General features: G+C 56.5%; 4 protein-coding genes across 4 annotated transcripts in view; 3 read left to right on the plus strand and 1 right to left on the minus strand.

The window, feature by feature from the left end:
• Positions 1-3,029: 3,029 nt before the first annotated feature.
• On the plus strand, positions 3,030-10,023 carry GUITHDRAFT_78453 (hypothetical protein; the record flags this gene model as incomplete). Its single annotated transcript, XM_005824078.1, has 6 exons — positions 3,030-3,227; positions 3,477-3,640; positions 3,821-4,100; positions 4,549-4,644; positions 4,957-5,045; positions 9,831-10,023. Coding segments are annotated over 6 exons (1,020 nt in total), but the record flags the coding sequence as incomplete, so codon positions are not given.
• A 207-nt stretch (positions 10,024-10,230) lies between these two features.
• On the plus strand, positions 10,231-11,113 carry GUITHDRAFT_116732 (hypothetical protein; the record flags this gene model as incomplete). Its single annotated transcript, XM_005824079.1, has 4 exons — positions 10,231-10,766; positions 10,817-10,861; positions 10,918-10,973; positions 11,034-11,113. The coding sequence occupies 4 exons, from the start codon at positions 10,231-10,233 to the stop codon at positions 11,111-11,113; spliced, it is 717 nt and encodes a 238-aa protein (XP_005824136.1).
• Positions 11,114-11,207: 94 nt separating this feature from the next.
• On the minus strand, positions 11,208-12,780 carry GUITHDRAFT_89799 (hypothetical protein). The gene is made up of 3 exons (XM_005824080.1): positions 12,549-12,780; positions 12,246-12,453; positions 11,208-12,194 (listed from the first exon to the last, which is right to left on the minus strand). The coding sequence occupies exons 1-3, from the start codon at positions 12,762-12,764 to the stop codon at positions 11,380-11,382; spliced, it is 1,239 nt and encodes a 412-aa protein (XP_005824137.1). The 5' UTR covers positions 12,765-12,780; the 3' UTR covers positions 11,208-11,379.
• Positions 12,781-16,597: 3,817 nt separating this feature from the next.
• GUITHDRAFT_116734 (hypothetical protein) overlaps positions 16,598-18,448 on the plus strand; it is a gene marked incomplete at both ends in the record, with an annotated part of 2,867 nt that continues 1,016 nt past the window's right edge. Inside the window, 4 exons of the mRNA XM_005824081.1 lie at positions 16,598-16,685; positions 16,746-17,855; positions 17,908-18,131; positions 18,182-18,216. Of these exons, the coding sequence (XP_005824138.1) occupies positions 16,598-16,685; positions 16,746-17,855; positions 17,908-18,131; positions 18,182-18,216 (1,457 nt within the window). The remainder of the gene's footprint in view (positions 16,686-16,745; positions 17,856-17,907; positions 18,132-18,181; positions 18,217-18,448) is intronic.

Below are 18,448 nucleotides of genomic sequence, written 5' to 3' on the forward strand. Positions count from 1 at the left end.
TACACCTCAATTATGCCCTGGTACAACAGTAATTTGTACGGGTGTCATATAAGACTACCCGTATAATTTATACCCCACCCCTTTAAATTGACAACCCAAGAATCAAAGCGACAAAGCTTTCCCGGGTGAGATGCGGAGGGAACAAGAAGGACAGAAGAGAGAAGGAAGGGAGAGAGGAGGGAGAAGAGACGGGAAGAGAAGGGAGAAGGAAGAAGATGAGGGTGGAGAAAAGGAGAGGAGGTAGATGGAGGAGATCGTAGCGGGAGGGAGGGAGGGAGGGAGGGAGGGAGGGAGGGAGGGAGGGAGGGAGGGAGGGAGGGAGGGCACCAGCTCGCGGCGTCGTGCATGACCGTCATGTCTTTCAACGAGCTCATGTTGACTGCTCTGCTCCTGCTACCACCCCCCTCCCCATTCACCCCTATAAAATCCCGTCAAAAGTACGGGTGGACATCGATGTCAATCTTTTTTTTCTGCAGTCCGTTGGTCGCCGTTGGGAAAAGAATGTCAGTTGTAACGGCTTTTGACTCGTTTGACAGTATCCGTTACAAAGGTGAGCAGACCGTTACGCGGTGGTGAAAAAAGACGGTTACAAAACGGTTGATGAGGGCGAACGCACGGACCGTCAGCTGCTGACAGCACAAGACCATTCGAGCGCGATAAGAGATACAACGAGGGTGGTTGAAAACTGGTCGGAAGTAGGGGTACTCCAAAAGTGGTCTCCTTCAGATATGCGTATCTCGAAATTGCCTAGAATCATTTCAAGTTTGAACAGAGCATTTGATTGCTTCGGGAAACTAGCGGAACCCTTCCATGTCGTCAGCGGTTGTCCTACAAACAGGGCTGTCTGTAAGTCTCATTCCGACCTTTGTAATCGAAATAAGAAGCTTTCGATGTAGATTTAAACGAGATCGAGTTCCTTAGCGAAACCACTCGAGTTCATCTAGTCAGTGATTCCTTGAAGTAAGCTGTTTTTGATGCTTTCTCCGAGCAGCTATAATCAATTTTAAGTTTTGCTACACCCCTAGCGACCCTAAGACCAATGACTTGTCCCTAAGACTAAAATATCAAAGTAATATTGCCCCTATGACCTGTCTAGCACTCGTCATAGGCGGAAGTTAGGATTCCTAGAACCAATGATTGAAACACCCCTCCCAATCAGAAACGGTCATAGGGTCTGCCTATGTCAACCAAGGGTACTGGAAAATTCCTATGGTGATAGCTAAGACCGGGTCTTAGGAAGAAGAGAGGAATAGTTTGGGGGAGAGGATGCCGAGGAATGGAAGAATGGGAGGGAAGGGGCGCGCGTGTTATGGCGGCAGGAGGGAATGGCAGGAGAACGACAGGTGTCAGATGAATGGCGGGAGCAGGGAGCGAAGAGGAAAGTCCTGTTGTTGGTCTCCAGTCTGATGGAAGACATTCTGAAGATGTCCTGAAAAGAAGCATTTTGCTAAGAATGTACTGATTTGTCACTTGATCTAGTTGTTGAGATGTGACGAGTGAGCTCTGTCAGTGAGATGTTTGTAGCTGAAAGAAACGAGGGAGCCATATTTGCAAATGCAATGTTGTAGAGCGGTTCAATGCATGTGGGTACATGGCACTGGCGGCCCGTGACTGCGATGACTGCAAAGGCAATGACTCGGTTTTGCAGGGATTGTTTGAGGAAGTTGTTCTTGCACCTTAGCCGCTCTTGACGCAGGATGGGGGCGGTGCCATCGCGCGTGGCCGCCTTGAAGAAGGGGTCGGTCTGCACCTGCCATGGCGTCCCAGTTGCAAAGTTGAAGGGAAGTCACTTCGTCTCTTGCGCTTCAGGGGATGGCACCATGATCAGTGGAAACTTTGACCCCGCAGGATGCCTGAATGGCAACGGCGAATGGAGCTCGCCTGATGGCAGCCAGTACCTCGGTAGTTTCAAGGATGGATATTTCTATGGAGCCGGGAGATTTTCGTGGCCGGATGGGTCAGAGTTTGACGGAAACTTTGATACAGATTGTCCTCAAAAAGGAATTTTTATCGATGTAGAAGGAGACAAGTACAATGTCACCTACGACGGGATAACCTCTGTCTTCGATCCGAACTTGCAGCCTCTTTCTTACGAGTATATGAAGCCAGAGATCAGAGCAACGAACACAAGAAGTCTGACAAGACAAACTTCATTCGATCCTTCTGCCCCTCCAAGGGATTCAAAGATTGTGACTAGGAGGAGGAGGATGAGTACATCTGACACGAAAGCTGCTACGAATAGTTTCCTCCAAGAAATCACACAGTTGAGAAGCGAACATACATCTCGCCGCAAGACGGTCATGAGCGATGAAGGCGAAGATGATGCAAGAAGCAGCACGAGTGCAGACCTTGAGAACGCTCAAGTAGACTTGCGTCACTCAGACTTTGATGATGATGGCGGACATTCCAGCGACGATGAACAAGAGCGACCAAAGGCTCTGAGAAAATATGCGCATAGCTCCGCAAGTTACGAGTTGTTTGACAGCATGAGCGATCATAGTCGAGTTGCATGTTTCTCAAAGATGCGCCTGAGAACCTTCAAAGATGGTGAAGTGATCATTCATAAAGGCTCTGTCGGAACAACAATGTACTTCATCGACGAAGGGGCTGTCAAGGCGATGGTCGAAAATGACATCGCACAAACATTGTGCAGCGGTGATCTCTTTGGAGAAATCGCTTTCCTTGCTACATGTAAGAAGTTTATCAAGGACAAGAACGGCAAACCTTCGGGCGGAAAAGATCAGCTTCGAGTATGCGATGTTGTCGCCTCGGGTAATTGCAAGTGCTGGGAACTGTCAGTCATGGACTTTGTGAGTGTTGTAAATGAGGATCTTGCAGGAAATGCAAGAGTCATGGAAATTTTGTCCAAGAATGTTGAGGAAAGGATCGACAGAGTAGATTCCTTGTCACCCAAACCAAGGTTTGAATCTGGATTCCCGGTTCCTGCTCTTGGAGGTGGAAAGTTGAGCAGCGATTTGCCACCTGACATGAAATCTAGCAAATGCAAATGTCATGGTATTCCTATTCAAATGCTGTCTGGATGGCATCGCGTAGAAGATGACAGGGACGAATCGTACGAAGGAGACTGGCAAGGTGGCAAGCTGACTGGCTACGGTGAGTGGTTCAGCCCGTCCCGGGGGTCGTATGCGGGCGAGTGGTCCGAGCACCTGTACCATGGGAAGGGCAAGTTTCGGTTCGCCTCGGGCGAGTGCTATGAGGGAGAGTTCGTGCGAGGCTGCCCCACCATCGGCATCCTCAACAGCGCAGGAGGGGCCCGGATTCAGGTACAGTTCAACGGCAAGCAGAGCATGCTAGACCCGAGCCTGGCCCCGATCTCCATGCAGCCTGTCACCAATTCAAGTGCGAATTCAAGCTTGAACAACACTCCAGCACCAAAGGCTCCAAAATCAGAAGGATCAGTTTGCACATGTCATGGGATGCCAGTCATGCAGCTGTCAGGGTGGCATCGCGTGGAGGAGCGGGACGAATCGTTCGAAGGAGACTGGCAAGGTGGCAAGCTGACTGGCTACGGCGAGTGGTTCAGCCCGTCCCGGGGGTCGTATGCGGGCGAGTGGTCCGAGCACCTGTACCATGGGAAGGGCAAGTTTCGGTTCGCCTCGGGCGAGTGCTATGAGGGAGAGTTCGTGCGAGGCTGCCCCACCATCGGCATCCTCAACAGCGCAGGAGGGGCCCGGATTCAGGTACAGTTCAACGGCAAGCAGAGCATGCTAGACCCGAGCCTGGCCCCGATCTCCATGCAGCCTATCTCTGCAAGTAGCACTCCTTCTCCAGGATCAAATCAATCGGCAAATGCCATGAGAGGACCAGTTTGCACATGTCATGGGATGCCAGTCATGCAGCTGTCAGGGTGGCATCGCGTGGAGGAACGGGACGAATCGTTCGAAGGAGACTGGCAAGGTGGCAAGCTGACTGGCTACGGCGAGTGGTTCAGCCCGTCCCGAGGGTCGTATGCGGGCGAGTGGTCCGAGCAACTGTACCATGGGAAGGGCAAATTCACATTTCCGAGCGGTGAAAAGTTCCAAGGCGAGTTCAACAAGGGATGCCCATTGTTTGGCACTCTTATCAACACCGCTGGTTCTGTGCTGCAAGTACAGTTCAATGGGCAGCAGAACATGCTAGACCCGAACCTGGCCCCGATCTCCATGCAGCCCCTCAGGAACCAAGACGATAGAAGTCTCGTTGCAATTCCACATGGCCCGCCTGAAGATACTGATGCACGATGTGACTGTCATGGATTGTCGCGTGGTATGTTGGACGGCTTTCACACTGTGCAGGTGTTTCTAATAGTGTTGGATTGTGGTGATTGATGTTGCGTTGTGCCGATGCGTGCTGTCTCTCTTTGTGTGAACCTTACTGCCTTGATTCTCTCTTGACCCGGACGTTATTTCTTGCTGCAATTGCTTGATTGTGGACCATTTGCGATCTGAAGTCTCTGACCCTCGTGTGGAACAGACTAACGACTGTACATACTACGCTGGAGAATGGGAGAAAGGACAACGACACGGGAATGGCAAGTGGGTCAGCAAGGATTACGGGATCTACAGGGGATACTGGAGCCATGGCAACATGCACGGTGACGGGGCGTTCACATGGCCAGAGGGACATCAGTTCGAAGGGAACTTTGTCGAAGGCTGCCCACAGAAAGGGATCATCACAACATCCACAGGCAGGCTGCTGTCCGTTGAGTTCGAGGGCAAGCTTCCCCTCCTCAGCCCAGGGCTGCAGCCAGTGAAGCACAAGTTCATCGACAACGAGGAAGAGGTGGATGAGCCGCACACGGGTAGCGAAGATGCGGACTCTCCCTTTGATGAGGAGGCGGGGGAGCACGACTCCGAGGAGCGGGCCTCTCGCCAGCAGAAGGACGTCCGCTGGTCGCAGGTCAGGAACCGGGACAGCAAGTATGAGAAGTGTACCTGCCATGGACTTGCAATCGAGGAGCTTGAAGGAAACCACGAGGTTCTCTACTCCAACGGCAGGTTGTACATCGGTGGATGGAAGGATGGGTTGTGGAGCGGCAGGGGCATGTGGAGGCTGAGGACTGGGAAGCAGTACATAGGATACTGGTCGGGAGGGCTCTTCACGGCGATCATGTCCTTCGAAGGGACGGAGGATGAGACGTCTGAGAAGGCCAAGGGCAAGGTCGAGTGGCGCGACGGCAGCTACTTTGAAGGATCGTTCAGCTACGGCTGCCCACAGTCGGGCTTTCTGTGGGAGGAGTCGGAGGAGGGAGAGACCTGTTACGAGGTACTGACAAGCGTCCTTGCGGTCGAGGTGACTGACTGTTGGCTCAGGTTGAGTTCGAGGTTGAACCGAGCTTCTTGGATACCCTCAGGCTCGGCTCCCTGGTGACCCTGAAGAAGAACCGGATTGCCGGAGATTCCAGGCCGGCCCGGTCCAAGTCGCCGACCCAGACCATTCGAACATCTCCCAGCGCGTCGTTGAGGAGCAACAGCTCGACAGTCAACGACGCGGAGCACTACGACTCGATCCTAGAGAACCTAGCGAACCAGATGAAGCATGCGGGGCCCCTCTTCTCCGCATCCAAAGACAAGCTGAAGCGATGAACCTCTCCTTCATATCTCACTAAGACTGAAGGAGCGATCTTGTAGCATAGGATGAACGATGATGACGTCCAGAATCGTTCTCGGCAGCTTCCCCCTGTTGATAAAAGATTAAACTCAGAAGCATTTCGCCTCTCTCTTTCCTCCTCCTCCGTCCCCAACAAGATCCACAACCCCACATCAACCTCGTCTCCTCATGCTACTCCCCTCCACAACCCAACATCAACCTCGTCTCCTCATGCTACTCCCCTCCTCCCAAACTCTCCTGTGCACGACGCTGTGCTCGTAGGAATCGTCGAAGAGCAACAGCTCTCCCTCCTTCCATCCCCGCGACTCTCCCGCTACGTTGAGGTAGCAGCTCGTCGGCTCCGGAACTGAAATCCCAAGATGGACGTCCCAGCATCGGTTGCTCGGCCCGCAGTGCGGGCGGATGTTGCATCCTGGATAGATGGTGGAGACTCCCGCGCCAACGACCCTCAGCTTGGTCTAGCAACAACAAGTTAGCTCCTCCTTCTCGTCCTCGTCCTCGTCCTCCTGCCCGTGCCCCTACATTCCTTGTGTGACGCCATCCCCTCCCTCACTCATTTTCTGCTCAATTGCTTTCAGCTCGTCCTCCCTAAGTGATCCACTTATTCTATCTGCCTCTCACCTGCTTTTGCAGTCGCAGCAAGAATCTCCGAACCGAAGGAAAGTTCACCTCAAAAAGACCTGCCCGTAGATATGAACTCAGGACAAAATCTCCTCCCTCCTCTCCTCCTCTCCTGCTCCTCCTCCTTCCCTCAAAGTTCAATTCCCCGTCCTCCTCCTCTCCTCTTCTCCTCCTCCACTAAAAAACCACTTTCCCGGCCTCCTCCCCTCGCTCCTGCTCCTTCCCTGAAATTCCACCTCTCTCTCCAGCTCCCCCTCTCTCCCCCTCCTCCTCCCTCACCCTCTCCTTATCAACCCACCAGTCGTGTTGACTTTAGTGTAAGTCCACAGCCCTCCCCCCGGATCCTGTAGGCCTTCGGCGGCCTCAGTGTGGGCCTTGCAGAGGAAGACGTCTGTCTGCATCTCCTCCAGCAGCTGCTCACCCATGCTCTGCATCACCTGCAGCCCCTCCTGCACCTCGGGAAACTTGGAGGCGTCGGGGAAGGGAGCAGACTCGAGCTCGGGGAAGAACTTGAGCGGCCTCTGCATCCTGACAAGAGGAGGTGAGGGCTGGTGAGGGTAGCGAAGAGGAACGTACGCATGCTTCCAGACTCCCCGTGACACGGCGTTGGCGATGGCTTGTTCGGCCTTGTCCCTCCTGTCGAGCCAGATCTTCCCTTCTCTCATCAGCAGGGAGAACAGTGAGGCATCGGCTCTCACCAAGGATGTGCAAAGCATGCTCTGCGCTTGAGGGTCCAAAGCAAACTTCTCTTGGGAGGACAGCCTGCGCGCCTGTTGGACAATGGAGGAGGGAGGAGGGAGGAGGGAGGAGGGAGGAGGGAGGAGGGAGGAGGGAGGAGGGGAGATATAGACTCACTCGGACAGGATCTTGACACATGTTTCAAGGTCGTTGATCTTCATCGCATGCTGAGCATCCTCAATCGAGTGCGAGCATGGGACGCTGCTCGTTCCGAGGCTGCGCTGGGGAGGAGGGCAGGAGAACTTTCTTATTGCAAGGGGGCTGAGAGGGTCCGCTAGCCTTTGACGGCTATACAGCTTCTGACTTGGATCCTGGGAGGAGGAGAGGAGAGAGGATCGTCGAGGAGGGTGCGGACAGACGCTACTACACCTTGCCATCGCACGTTGTAGCAGAGAGCTGGTACAGCGCATACCGTTTCTCATGCTGTCCTCAGCTTTTCCTGCAAGACTAACCGCTCTGCATACACAAAAGGTTTGATGTCAGTTTTGTCACCACACCATGGATGTTATCTGAATCCTTCTTCGTTCTTGGTGTCTACCAACAACTTGCATCTTTCCTACGGCCATCTTGTCTCACCAATTGTCAAACGAGATCGCTTTTGTTGCTGTATCCAGTAGCGGTGAACTCAATCGTTTCTCGTTCTCCCTCCCGTCCGCCCGCCTTCTCTCTCTCCCTACCTCGCCCGCATCACAATTTTCTTCTGTCCCCTCCTCTCACGCACTGACTCCCATCCTCTCTCCCCGCCCCTGCTCCCTCTGCGATGCGACCACTCCTTCAGAGCATCGATTTCCTCGTACTTGAAATACTTCCATGAACTCATGCTTCAGAGGACTACAATACCCGTGCATGCCATGTCAAATGCACATCCTTCTTCAAGATCCTCTTCCCTGCTGTTGCATGCTCCTGCCGGATTCTTGCTCCCTCCCTTCAATCCCCTCCATTAGCTACCGCTAGCTTCTTACGTCTCTTTGCCTCCTACCCAGTCCTCCTGGCACTTTCAGACCATGTCTCCATCACCTCACATCCTCGCATCATTCTCTTTTCCTTCCTTTCCCGTCTGGTCCCTCAAGCTGCTGCTTCCTCCTCTCCCCTTCTCGCCATCGCCGCATCTGCCTCCACGTCTCGCTACCCTGCACCATGGAATACGAAGTCAACGACGAACGGGTACTGAAATAAAAAGGGGGGTGGGGGGGTGAATTCAGTCAGACCTCGGGGTAATTTGACGGAAGGGGAGGGGTCATCGACCGCTGGGTGCTCTACACATGGGGGTAGTGGGGTGGGAACAGAAATGTTTTTCTGCTCCCGAGTAGGGTTATTTTGATGTGATTGAGGGGGGTACGTTTCCGTAAGGTTTGTGGGTGTTATGGTGTACACTACCCCTACCCCAATCGTTCCCCACCCCCACCCGTGCATAAAACACACACCACCCTATCATGTAAGCCCCGACTGTCTAAGGACCCCTCCCCCATATCGTTTTTCTCCCCTTTCCGAGAGTGGCCCCCTACAAGTCTCGGCCCGCCGCCGTACGGTACGGTACGGTAGCCGCGCCTCAGTGCCCGGCCCGGGCCCGATCGGATTACCGATGGCAGTGCCATCATCATGACAGTGTGTGATGCCATGACTCTCAGAGTCGGATGGGCGGGCCAGGCGGCCCGGCCGCCGAGTCAGCGGCCGCCACGCCCGCCGGGCCGGGCCGGTCTCAGCCACGGTACGCCGTTGCCAAGTTCCGACGGGCCTGAATGGGCCCGCCGTCGGACGCGGCGGGGGGCCGCCGGGCCGCTCGATGGCTGTGAGGTGATCGAATGAGTCGGATGGGGAGACTCTGAAACTTGCCTCACTGCCGTTTCACAGAGCCTCCGAGTCCGACGTGACGTTCCGAAGTTCCGAGCCAGTGTCCGATCACTGGCCGCGCAGCCTCACGGACGCCGCGGCCTCAACGGTCAGTGCCAGTGACCGTCCAGGGCGGGATCGGACTACCCGGACCGCCGCCGTCCGTGCGTGGCACGGATCGGACTCCGGGACGGTGGCACGCGGCCGCGGCCCGGGTGTGGCAGGCCGCAGTGAGCAAACTTTGAAACTTGAAACCGGGCCGGGGGAGTCACGGCGTCACGTACGATCATACTACGTGAGAGTGATGTACGGTCACAGTCAGAGGCAATCATCATGACTTGAATGCTGAACTTGAATCCAGGCGCGGCCCGAGCCTCGGAGATCTAGTGAGCCTGCCTCGGAGCTCTAGTGAGCCTGCCTCGGAGCTCTAGTACCGGAGCCGGGCTATAGGAGCACTGAGAAGTTACCCCGCGTGTTAACTTCCGAGGTTCTGCCGCTACACCCACCTCCAGCCCGAGACCTACCCCTCGTCAGAACACCCCCACCCACAGATATTACCCTAAATGGACCCCGTATGACCTTCATCAAGAGTACCCTCTACGCAGGGTATCACATACCCCACCCATGTCTGCACCCCCCTTTCTTCACCCTACGACGAATGACTACCCCCTACCCCCCTACCCTCCCCGAAATCAGTAGTACCATACCATGTCTACAGGCAAGACAAGGTGCAGCATGGCGAGGAGGCGGAATCGCGGAGGGGAGGGAGGGGAGGGAGGGGAGGGAGGGGAGGGAGGGGAGGGAGGGGAGGGAGGAGCAGATGGAGGAGAAGTGAGAGGAGAAGCATCCTGGAGTGATGAGGCATGTCAAAGATCTCAGACTGCGGTAGCTTCAGCTATCCGCTGCTCGCATTCCGAAGCCGGAGAGCCTGAGCAAGCACACATGTTCCCTGCTCATCGTTCTGAGGAGATACAGGAGATGGGGGAGGACAAGGCAGTCAGCATGAAGTCTTGGAGGCGAGACGATCTAAGGATTGGTGGGTCTTTGTGCCAGTATGAAGGAAATTTTGAAGCCGGGGAGCCATCGGGGTTTGGTCGAGCTTACTGGAAGGATAGCAATCGTACGTATATGGGACAATTCAAGCAAGGAGACCTTCATGGAGCGGGAACTTTCATAGAGGAGGATGGAAGTAGGATAAGGGGAACCTTTCGTAGAGGTGCTCTAAAGGAAGAGGGGGTAAGGACCACGAGGGAGGGGAAGAGGGAGATGGTTGTGGCTCAAGATTCGAAACATGTTCTCTGCTCCGCGGGCTTCCGAGTCGTTGGACAAGCGCCCAACGAAGTTATAGGGGAGGAGAGGAGGTTGACAGCAGCAGCGGTCATGAAGGTAGACTCCGAGCATGAAGGGAACAGCTTCGGGCACATCCGCACGATGGACGGAAAGGTCAAGTTCGCGGTGCCCTACAGGGCACACCGTCCTCTGACGAACCTAGAGCTGTGTCAGGGAAAGATCGTCGTCGTGCAGCGAGGAGGATGCACCATTGCAGAGAAGCTGAAGCACGTGCAGAGCGCTGGAGCCGCAGCGATGATCCTTGTAGGGGTGGACAACCAGGACAAGTTCTCCGAGATCATGCAGATCAGGGAGAAGCCCGAGGAAGGGTTCCTGGCTTGTATCCCCGTGGTATACGTGCTGGGCAAGGACGAGGGGCAGATCAGTGAAGGCATGATCTGCCGTATGGTGTTCCTCCCTAGGACTCCCCGCACTCCCGTCACTTGGAGCCTGGGCCATATCGTGATCCCTCCGCAGTCCTGCTACCCCGATGGCTCGCAGGGGAACCAGGAGGAGCTGCTGGCCGAATTTATCGAAATGAGGAAGGCTGACATGGAGGAGATGAACAGGAGGCTGGTCCTGTTGAACGAGCCACCTCCTCCTGCAGCTGTCTGCGCCAAGGACCTGACAGGGAGCAGGTCAGCTTCCCTTAGGACTGCCCCTCGGCATGACGATGCCCGTTGAGCAGGCCCGATGGAGCTGCCACCATTTGGGAGACTTTGAGAGCGTCCATGTGCGTGACGTCGACAGCAAGGGGGCGAGCGTGCTGAGTTACAGTTTGCCGTGCAGGGAGCGGATGCGGCACATCGTGACTGACTTCTGGTGGGTGAAGGAGCTGTCAGCAGGTAGTCCGGAGGGAGGAGGAGGAGGAGGAGGAGGAGGAGGAGGTAACGGTTGTGGTTCAGGACTGAGCGGCGGGATGACATTCTCGGGCACGCACACGATCGTTTCCGGGTATCCGTTACCTGTAACAGCCGAGGAATGAAGCGAGGAGGACAGGAAGGACGGAAGGAGATAGTAGCTGAAGAGAAGGCGATAGAGGAGAGGTTCATCGGCCAGACGCAGGGACGGCTCCTGCTGTGTATTATCCAATTTATTCATTCGCTAACGATAAACAAACATTGAAAAAACGTGAGCATACCATGTCAACACTCCCCTCACGGCCAATGCTCAGAATGTTCAGATCGCCTTGTCAGGTCAACAGTTATCAACAGGCTGCACTTCCTTATGGGTGAGTGCACGATCAAATCCTCACTTGAGTGCAGGCTCCTTCTCCTCCACCGGGGCAGCCTTGGCCTTGGGCCCGTAGGGAAGGCCGTTGCGCTCGAAACCGACCTCAGGCTTCCAGTTGTCCCAAGGCTCTCCCTGCTGCTTGTCAAGATACTCAGCGAAGCAGGAGGAGTCCACGGCCAGGCCCATAGCATGCATTCCGTTGTCCACGTACTGGCAGGTGCCGGTAATGGCGCCGCCGAGCTCTGAGCACAGGGCAAGGGCAGCGCGTCCGACGTCGTCAGCGTTGAGAGGATCGGGGAGGGGAGTGTTGGCGATGTTGTAGTCGATGCAGTAGTCGATGAAGTTGCGCTCTCCGGGCCCTCCCTTCTTGATAGCCACAGCTGCCCTGGAGGCAAGGGGCCCAGCAGAGATGGTGTTGACGCGAATGCCCCACTTCCTGCCCGCCTCCCATGCGAGCACCTTGGTGTCGCTCTCCAGCTGCGCCTTGGCTGAGGACATGCCTCCACCGTACCCGGGCACCACCCTCTCCGAGGCGATGAAGGTCAAGGACAGGATCGACCCTCCGGGGTTCATGATCTCCCCAAAGTGCTTCGTCATGGACACGAGGGAGTAGGCGGAGGCGGAGGAGGCGGCCAAGTAGCCCGCGCGGGAAGTCTCCAGCAGCGGCTTCGTCACCTCAGGGCCGTTGGCCAGGGAGTGAACGAGGATGTCGATCTTGCCGTAATCCTTCGCCACCGCCTCGGCGCAGGACCTGATGTCGTAGCCTGTGATGCCAGCGTATCGCTTGTTGCTCTTCGTCTCCTCTGGAATCTCTTCAGGAGTGGAGAACATGGCTGCAAGCCCAAGTCATCCTCCAGGACAACAGCAACCTTCGCCTCACTCACCGTCAAGAGGATATACTTTCTCCACCTTCATCATTGAGCCGTCCTTCAGCTTAGAATCTTCACCGAATCCCTTCTTCAGGCCCCTCTCAAACAGTGAGAGCACAGGAGGCCAAGTTCCGACAATGATGGTAGCTCCTGCCTCCGCGAGCTGCTTCGCGATGGCCCAGCCATACCCCGTGGAGTCCGCAACGCCTGCGATGAAGGCAACCTACGATCGTACGTAAGGCACAGGAATCCTCTGATTGCACCGCAAGATCTCAAACATTTCATCAACATCACGAAAATCTATCCTTACGAGCTCACCTTTCCTGTCATGTCGATCTCGTAACCCTTCATGGACGCCCCTGCAACACCTTGTCTGGCACTTCGCAAGGGACGAGGAGCCTCTTTGCCGACGACGACACCAGGAGCCTCTCTCTGAGAGATGGAGGATCTGTGAGCTGAAGAGAAAGAGGAGGAGACAGGGGATGTAGGCAGGAAGCCCATGGCTCCTGACGCGGCGCTCGCCGCCAGCGCCATCGTAAGCGCCGCTCGCAGCATAGCAAGGACCTTCGATTGCTTTCCACTACTACCCCACCCTCTAAAAATCCTTCTGCCCCACCCCACGATACCTACACACTACCCTCTGCTACCCCCTATCACTCCAAGGAAGGTACTTACTCTACCACCACCCATACTTTTCCCTTCAAGTACCCCTCTGAAATTTGCTCCACCCCCAACCCCCCACCCCTATACTTCTTTTCATTCCTCCCACTCCCACAATGATCCGATTCATCACCCCTACCCCCTTTCTAAGTATCCTTCGGTGAGGATGACCCCTCTGAAGGGAGTACCCCTTGCCAGAGACCCACTGCCTCTTTATACCACCCCTTGACACATCAAGGTATACCCCCAGCTTTTCCCTTTGCATTGCATCGGTTTACAGAGGTACCCTACCCCACTCTCCGTGACGACAAAGAGCTTGATGGGGTATACTACCCCACCCTAAGGGGCCCGTCCCCTACTTGTCCACCCTTGTCTACTTGTCCAAGGTTTGTACCCTACCCATGCACTCCCTTTATATATTTGGGCAGCAATTGCCCCTTGTTGGACCTACCCCCTACCCCTACCCTCTTCGTTTCAGCAAAATGATCACAGAACCACCCCGTTATCATGGATGTACCCCCTTTTATTATTAAAAACCTCCCCCCGACGCTTCGAGAGGTCATTGGTACCCCTACCCACATTCCACTGACTACCCCTACATTTTCCCAAATATCTCAACTACCGGTGGTCAACAATGATTTAAACGGGGAGATCAGTCCCTTCGCACAAGTACCCACCCCCTATTACTACCCCACCCTAAGAAGGTCCGGACTTGATGAATCATTTCAATTCATCACCCCCCATTTACTCGAAAAAATAACCCTACCCTATAGTTTGCATACACTGTACTACCTGAACCCACCCTATCACCCCACCCCTCTGCACACGTACCGCATAAATAGAAGGAAACACTTCGATTCCAATGACCCCCTTGCAAGATTTCGATCCTACCCCTCATTTCTTCTTTGCACTACCCAACCGAAAAACTTCACAAAAAGTACCCCTATTTCATTCATGACGTACCCCGTGACCTCCCAACATTTGGAGGTGCTGATGTACCCATTACCCAGCTTTTTCGGAGATCAGCTTTGACCACCCGTACTCTGTCTACCCCCACCCACCTAAAACAGAGGGACCTTTTCCCCCACATTCTGATGAACCATACGGACACAACCCAAAGGCTGTACGGGCATACGTAACCGTAACGGTTGTAACCGTTCCTAAAGCAACTTCCCAGCTGCGGGCCTTACACTCGTCTCTCGGCGCGGTCTCTCCACTCCCCTCAGCAGGTGAAGCAGCAGGTGGACGGTCGAGGGAGGAAGGAGGAGAGGAGAGAGGAGGAGAGGAGAGGGGAGAGAGGAAGCAGAGTGGGGAGAGCCTCCCGGCGGAGAGAGGAGAAGAGGAGAAGAGGAGGAGAAGAGGAGAGAGAAGAGGAGAGAGGAGGGGAGGAGAGAGGAGAAGAGGAGAGAGGAGAAGAGGAGAAGAGGAGAAGAGGAGAAGAGGAGAAGAGGAGAAGAGGAGAAGAGGAGAGAGAAGAGTGAATGATGACGATCAATTTCAACCCTGGCTTGAGTCTGGAAGAAATCGTAAAACAAACATAGCAAACCATTGAGAACTAGAAAGATTCCGAGATTCCTGTAGCAGTATGGCCAGGGTTTGAGTATTCTTCCCCGATCTGCAAGTCTCCGGAGCTGAAGGGTATCGTGATCCGTGTGGGAGGGGTATCGTGATGTCGGAGCATGCTCCCGTAGGAGTCACGGATCTGAGATTTGCTGACGACCTCAGGGCTCAAGACGCACCTGTTGAGGACTGTTCCCAGGATCCAGAGAGCTCTGCGTCCAGTCATGCCGCACCTCCTGGTCTCACGTGTTGAGAAGGCTTTCACATGTTGGTCAGAGGTGCGGTCCGGGAGCCATCCTACAGCATCTCCGAGATACATGAATGCTCCCATCCCCTCGTCCTCGCTGCTCTCGTCCTCGCTCGTGCATCATCATGTCCTCTCCTCTCCCAGGTCTCTCGCAGCCCGGCCCTCACCTCTGCTCTTTGTCGGAGTCCTCCTCCTCGCGTCCTCCGTCAGTCTTCCCTGAGCTCTCTGCTTCCAAGACCCTCCAGCTCGCCCGCCTCCGCGCCGCCATCGCCTACATCCAGCGCCTCCAGCACCTCTGCGGCGGCAGCGTCGACGGGGAGCTGCTACCATGCTTGGCTCGGCAGGAGGTCCGGGTAGACGAGGAGGAGGCAGGAGGCGGGGAGGCGGGCGGTAGAGGTCTACATGAGTAAATGGATCGCACAAAGGTGTAGTCTAGTATCGATGTGAGGGCTGTCTGACTAGCCGCACCCTCACTCCACCGGGAGATCGTGGGAGGCGCACAAGGCAAGGGGAGGGGAGGGCAGACCGCCTGAGGGACCTGTTGTGGACCCCCCCTTGGTAGCCGAGGGGAGCCTCCATGGGCGGGGGGCGGGGGGCTCCCCTTGTGCTCGCTACGGGCAAGACCAGCCGTGCCTTGCAGACTCTCCCAGCGGTGGCTGTGCTTGCAGATGCTGTGGAAGGCGACAGCTTCTCTCGCTGTCTACTGGTGATGAGGAGCAGACTTGGTCCTGCAGAGGCTCGAGCTCGCCCTCACCAGCCATGGGCACTGAAGGCCGGATGAGGCCTTGCTCCGTGAGCAAGGCGACAGGCGCAGCCTCCCATACGCGCCCGCACCACCCATGGCTTCATGGTCAAGTCTCATGATTCCGGGACATCGCCACGGCGGCATGATCTGCTGCTCGCCCATGAGCTGCTGAGCTCTCTCTCCGTCTCTTCGTCTCTTGCGACTCCTCCCTCAGTTCCCTCACTCCTCCCATCTGCCTGGCTTCGAGTCCGGGGCTCTGCGTCCTCCCCGCGGTAACGCACACGTCACAGTGTCAGCACAGCAACGTGACCGCACGAGCTCTACGTGGCGGCTTCCGCACCCCAACCTCGATCAGGCCGGGGGGCCTTTGCGGCTTCTCTCTCGGCGTGAGCTACCTCGGCGAGACTTGCAGAGCGTCTCAGTCTCACCGTCTCGAGTCACGGCGGCGATACTGAAGCCTGGCAGGGACTCCTGCCAGTGAGTCGCCCGACGGATCGTACTACCGGACGGTACAGTTCACGCCGGGCACGGTTCGTGGCCCGGGCTGAGTTCCGTGACTTTGACCCCCCCCTCCCCCCCCCGATGACTGTCGGATCTGCCCGGCGGGCCCCGCCGCGCCGGGCCCGGGGCGCTGGGACTCAGTTGAAAAAAAGCCTTAAGTTCCATCCCGGCGAGAACTTGAGGAAGCGGCCGGGCCCCCGGGGCCGGGCCTGGCCATCTGAGGTTTGTCCAGGGTTTGTCACTCAATTAGCAAGGTGAGGGGACGAGGGGCCAAGCGCCATGCTGCAAGGTGAAGTGGTTGGGGCACCAGGAGGGAGCGTGAGAAGAGGAGAGGAGACGCAAGGAAAAGGAGACGCAAGGAGAGGAGATAAGGGGTAGAAGAAGGGGGTGTAGACGCCCGGAAGAGGAGAGGACAACTTCGCCGCACACATCGACGCACCTGCTCCCTGTGCTCTGGTTGGGCCGCCACGTAGGGTCCAGCTGGAAGGGCCCAGTTCTGAGCCACCCGCAACCGCGGCCGTTTGTTTGCGGACTCTTGCTGCCTCCATCACTGTGTGAGGAGAGTCGGGACTGTTTCCCGCCTCTCGAGTCATACTTGGAGCTTGACGCCGGCAGCCCCCTGGTCAACCAGCCTGGCGAGGCAGAAGATAGAGGATGAATCTCGGTTCATGGGCGAAGGCGCTCGAAAAGGCCGTGGACAAGAGTCTCGGCATCGACACCTCGCAGGCAGACTCCGCGCTAGGTAAGCCTGTGCCCTCACTTGCGCTCCCCTGCCCCACTGACAGGAAGAAACCTTTTGCAGCTGCCTCAAGCAGGGAGGAGGGGTCGTTTGTGGACACGGCCTTTGGGAAGGAGAACGCGCAGAAGCTGAAAGGAACGTCACAGAAGTGGGTGGATAAGGTGGTGACAACGGCAGCCAAAGGGCAGCCGAAGATTCCGATCCCTGATGATTTCCTTGGAGACCTTGGCTTCCTCAACGCCAAGACTGGGCCCAAGAAGGGGAGGGAGGGAGGGGAGGACAAGGAGGAGAACGGAGGAGAGAAGGGTGAGCATCATGGCTCTGAGGTGTCCAGGCAGGCAAGGAGCTCAGCAGGAGGCAGGTCGACGCGGCTCCAAGCTGACAAGGTTAGAATGGACATCGACGAGGATTTCTTCAAGCTGTTGAATGCGCCGAAACAAAGAGATTCGGCTTCCGAGGACGCGGTCAAGCAAGGAGCAGTGCCTGCGGGGGAGGAGGCGAAGTCAACGACACGTGGGGGAGCGATGAGCATGGGGAGGGGGGCAGTCCCAGTGGAGACCGTCGATGACGGGGGTTGGAAGGATGTGCCCCTGTTGGATGGGAAGGATCAGGATCGGGCTCCATCGGGAGCGACGGATAGCAAGCAGATTGAAGCTCCTGCGACAAGCCCGCTGACGTCCTCCTTCCCTCCACATGACTCGGACACTTCTGTCGTGCCAAGGGGCAACACTGAGGTGGAGGTGGAGCAGGAGGCGCACGGGGGGGAAGGGGAGGGAGGAGGGAATGAGGAGGAGACAGAGGGATTGATGGAAGAAGTTCAGACTCAGTCAGCCACTCGCCAAGAGGACTCGCTGGTGAGCTCGGACTTGGAGGCTGTCAGCGGTCGTCAGGAGGAGAGGGAGGAGGATGAAGCGCAACAAGCGCAGCAGTCAGGAGGTTTCGACTCGCCGAAAGTTGAAGAGCCCCAGGAGAATTGTGCGACCGCACGAATTCAGGAGAACAATGAGCAGGAGCAGGAGCAGGAGCAGGAGCAGGAGCAGGAGCAGGAGCAGGAGCAGGAGCAGGACGAGCATCAGGAGCAGCAGCATGAGCGGCAGCAGCAACAGGAGCAGCAGCAGCAGCAGCAACAGGAGCAGGAGCAGGAGCAGGAGCAGGAGGAGCGACGTCTACAAGGTTGTAGTCCCTTGGTTTGACATGTCCGCGAGAAGCTGAAACCTTGTGACAGTTGACAAGCCAGCTGGAAAGGAGCAGGAGCAGCAACCAGCTCGGGAGCTGCCGCCGAGCAATCAGCCAGCAGCTGACAAGGCTGCAGAGGCAGTAGCCGAGGTCAGCTCGCCCCCAGCTCAGGTGCAAGTCAGGGGGCAAGTTGACAAGGGGCCTGGTGAGGGCTTGATCGAGCAAGAGAGGGTCGACCAGCTGGTGGCTCTGCTGGACTCGAAGGAGACTGAGGTGATCCCCAGCTCGCCTCCTGCTGGGCGTGGCTGAAGTTTGACCTGCAGATGAACCGGGTCAAGAAGGAGTCAGCCGACTCAAGGTCAGGCTGCTCTCCCTCCTCCTCCCTTGCAGTGTCTGCCCTCCTTCCCTCCCCTCCCCTCTCCTCCCCTCCCATATCCACTCTTCCGCCCCTCTCCCTCCCCCTCCTCACCTCTCCTCCCTCCCTTCTCAGCTCCTCTCAGGTGCAGGTGGAACAGCTCAAGGTGGCTCTGTCCAAGAGCGGGAGAGTCTTGCAGGAGATCACGCTCGAGGCGGAGGACAAGCAGCAGGAG

The sequence above is a fragment of the Guillardia theta genome, assembly GCF_000315625.1.
Source record: "Guillardia theta CCMP2712 unplaced genomic scaffold GUITHscaffold_99, whole genome shotgun sequence".
In the NCBI taxonomy this organism is placed as follows: domain Eukaryota; class Cryptophyceae; order Pyrenomonadales; family Geminigeraceae; genus Guillardia; species Guillardia theta.

Excerpts from the sequence above, each read along its gene's own strand:
- GUITHDRAFT_89799 (XM_005824080.1), bottom strand. The coding sequence starts at position 12,764 with ATGGCGCTGGCGGCGAGCGCCGCGTCAGGAGCCATGGGCTTCCTGCCT. Across the intron at positions 12,454-12,548 it reads AGATCGACATGACAGGAAAG|GTTGCCTTCATCGCAGGCGT; the intron begins GTGAGCTCGTAA and ends GTACGATCGTAG. Across the intron at positions 12,195-12,245 it reads GAAAGTATATCCTCTTGACG|CCATGTTCTCCACTCCTGAA; the intron begins GTGAGTGAGGCG and ends TTGGGCTTGCAG.